This window comes from Bidens hawaiensis, unplaced genomic scaffold (genome assembly GCF_021521415.1).
Source record: "Bidens hawaiensis isolate Kalapana, Puna unplaced genomic scaffold, B.hawaiensis_p1.1 tig00007117_1, whole genome shotgun sequence".
In the NCBI taxonomy this organism is placed as follows: Eukaryota; Viridiplantae; Streptophyta; class Magnoliopsida; order Asterales; family Asteraceae; genus Bidens; species Bidens hawaiensis.
In genome coordinates this window covers 97,213-99,700 of record NW_027491488.1, presented here as the reverse complement: position 1 = coordinate 99,700, position 2,488 = coordinate 97,213, and the positions used below count along the sequence as shown (strand labels likewise).

The window sequence follows — 2,488 nt, the reverse complement described above, 5'->3', positions numbered from 1 at the left end:
ACAACAAAGAGGTAAGAGATGATCAAGTATACCTTCCTAGCACCTAGTTCTTGGATTAATCTCTTGATTTGATGTGTATATGTGTGTGATGGTGGACGGCAGCCGTGGGTCAAGAGAGGGAGAGAGAGCCGATCGGTGGTGTTGTAGGTTTAGAATAATAGGTTAGGGTTTGTTTATTAGTGATATATTTATAAACAAACAAGTTACACTCTAGTCCTTCTACTTTCAAGTGTTGTTTTTCTAGAACATTCTATCCTAACTTGCACATAATCATGACAATAATATAACACATAATCCTAACACATAGTTATCACATCATTAGTGTTTTAGTGTGCTTCGTTTATTCCTCAATCGTTTGCGTTTTGGTGCAAATCCCGAAAGACTACTACACATGTAGTAAGTGTTAAGCGTCATTTAAACCCTAGTTTAAATGTAATGAAGTATGCGTTATAGATTCAACGATCTTAAAGTTTGAATTAACGGAGTTGAGTTAACGAGGTTAACCTGAAATTGACGATTGTCACATTTATGTTGTTTTCAGTTACGTTTGTCATGATACTAAAATTTAACAAAAAGGTCGGTAAAATCCGAGTGTTGATAAAAACCGAACGTTATATGTCCCGGGCGTTTTAGCGGTAAGTCGAGGCAAATAATCATTTAATTATCAAAATTAGTAAAAAAACAAAAAAAATGGCATGGACCACTTTAGTGCCGCCTCTTGGCCCAATTGAAAGCTTAACGACACCAAAGTTATCATCTATACTTATTAGTAATAGTAATATCCCAAAAGAAGTTTCAAATTATTAAGTATTTAAATAACTAAAACTTTATTTCATTTTTACTATCAAAGATAAGTCGATTCAAGATCGACCACTGTTTCATAATCGGATTGGTAAGAATAAAAACCTTCTACGTCTCTAGTCTCTTGAACCGTTTTTATTTGGGTTAGTTAATTATGGTGCTACCAGTTGACCAACGAACTAGATCGAATAGTGGTTGCACCGAATTTTCAAAATTTATTAGTTTTAAAATCACATAAACTAATTAATTACTATTTTGATTTCGTAAAATCGGTGAACCGATGAATCAACCATTCCGCATGATAAGAGCAAAAAACATTGTTGTACACGTAGTTCAAATGGTCTTAAATTCAAAAAAAAAAAAAAAAAACTTTAAAGATCTATACAATCTACAAAAAAAAATGATCATATATAATGTACATATATAGTTTTTATTTTCTGTTTTTGTGGTTTGAATCTGTTGAAAATAAAGAACAAAACCTTGTATACAAAACCTAAATCAAGTCTCTATAACGTCACAACTTTTCATGATTCTAAGTCTTGTACACGAAGTAAGAAACATATCCCATGGTACATCTCCAACAAGCATCCAATCTCCATCTTTATCTTCATAAGTTGGTGCATATTCCGAGTTGTACCCTTCCATCCCTATAGTGCACTTAAACATATCTTGCAAACCCTTCATGAGTTCTCCATAGCCTTTGTACACTTTCAGGTCAAGTTTTCTCAAATATGGAGCTCCATCCATGCTTACTTTTATATAGATCCCGGAATTACCCATCTCCGGCTCACTTTTCTTCCCTTGAAGTATGTTTTTCCGGTAAGATCTCACCGGCGGCCAACCCACAACTTGTGCCCTGAAAACATGTAACAATATACATATAAGTATGTTTATTAACTTTTAGATTATATGTGATTTAGTTATATATACAACTTCCTCTGGGCCAAAATAGAGTTCTTTTAGAATTAATAACTCATTAATGGACCACAAGCTAAGAAGGATTTTTGCATATCCATTATTCACTGCATATCATCCATATTCTATAATTATTGTGTAATTTCTAACGATATACGCATAAAGAAAAGAAAAGAAAAAAGCCTAAACAATTTATTTAGTTTTAGGCCTCCAAGCTGAACTTACTTGGTGGGTGGGGGAGATCTTGATGAATCGGAAACACTTGAGCCCATCTCCGACGAGGTTCTTCGGTTTGTTGACTTTATCTCCGGCAACCCTAATCTCAGCTCGGTTGCTTCAAAACTGATAAGATCCATGTGTTTTGTTGTGAGTTGATAAAACAAGAAATCAAGAATGTGTGGTATATGGGTTGGGTTGATGGAAGATGAGTTTTATATAAAAGATTAGGGTTGAGATTTGAGACATGATTTAGGTGACTTATTCTCTTTGTGAATGGATCTCTCGGCATTAGAATTTGAGGCCCACTCGCCTCCTCGCCTCGTGTAATGATTATATTATTTTGTTTGTATGGTTTTTCATAAAAATTGAAATAAATACTTTGTTATCATAAAGATGTTATTAAGTTTTTTGAATTTATAAGTTGGTTGTGACTCAATAGTAAAACACTTATTTTACAAGTGAGAGGTAAGGGGAACCTCACTACAACCAACTTATATGGGAGATATGAGGGATGACCCTGGCTTGCCAGGGTTCGAGTCCTGATCTCACCCGG

General features: G+C 34.4%; 1 protein-coding gene across 1 annotated transcript; it reads right to left on the bottom strand.

Moving 5' to 3' along the window:
• Positions 1–1,286: 1,286 nt before the first annotated feature.
• LOC143634529 (auxin-induced protein 22D-like) lies at positions 1,287–2,233 on the bottom strand. Its single transcript, XM_077102579.1, has 2 exons — positions 1,942–2,233; positions 1,287–1,657 (listed from the first exon to the last, which is right to left on the bottom strand). The coding sequence occupies exons 1-2, from the start codon at positions 2,070–2,072 to the stop codon at positions 1,300–1,302; spliced, it is 489 nt and encodes a 162-aa protein (XP_076958694.1). The 5' UTR covers positions 2,073–2,233; the 3' UTR covers positions 1,287–1,299.
• Between the last annotated feature and the right edge of the window lie 255 nt (positions 2,234–2,488).

What these genes read in the sequence shown, in the direction of transcription:
- LOC143634529 (XM_077102579.1), bottom strand. Translation starts at nt 2,072, where the DNA reads ATGGATCTTATCAGTTTTGAAGCAACCGAGCTGAGATTAGGGTTGCCG. An exon ending in AGATCTCCCCCACCCACCAA is followed by an intron (nt 1,658 to 1,941) that starts GTAAGTTCAGCT and finishes ACATGTTTTCAG; the next exon opens with GGCACAAGTTGTGGGTTGGC.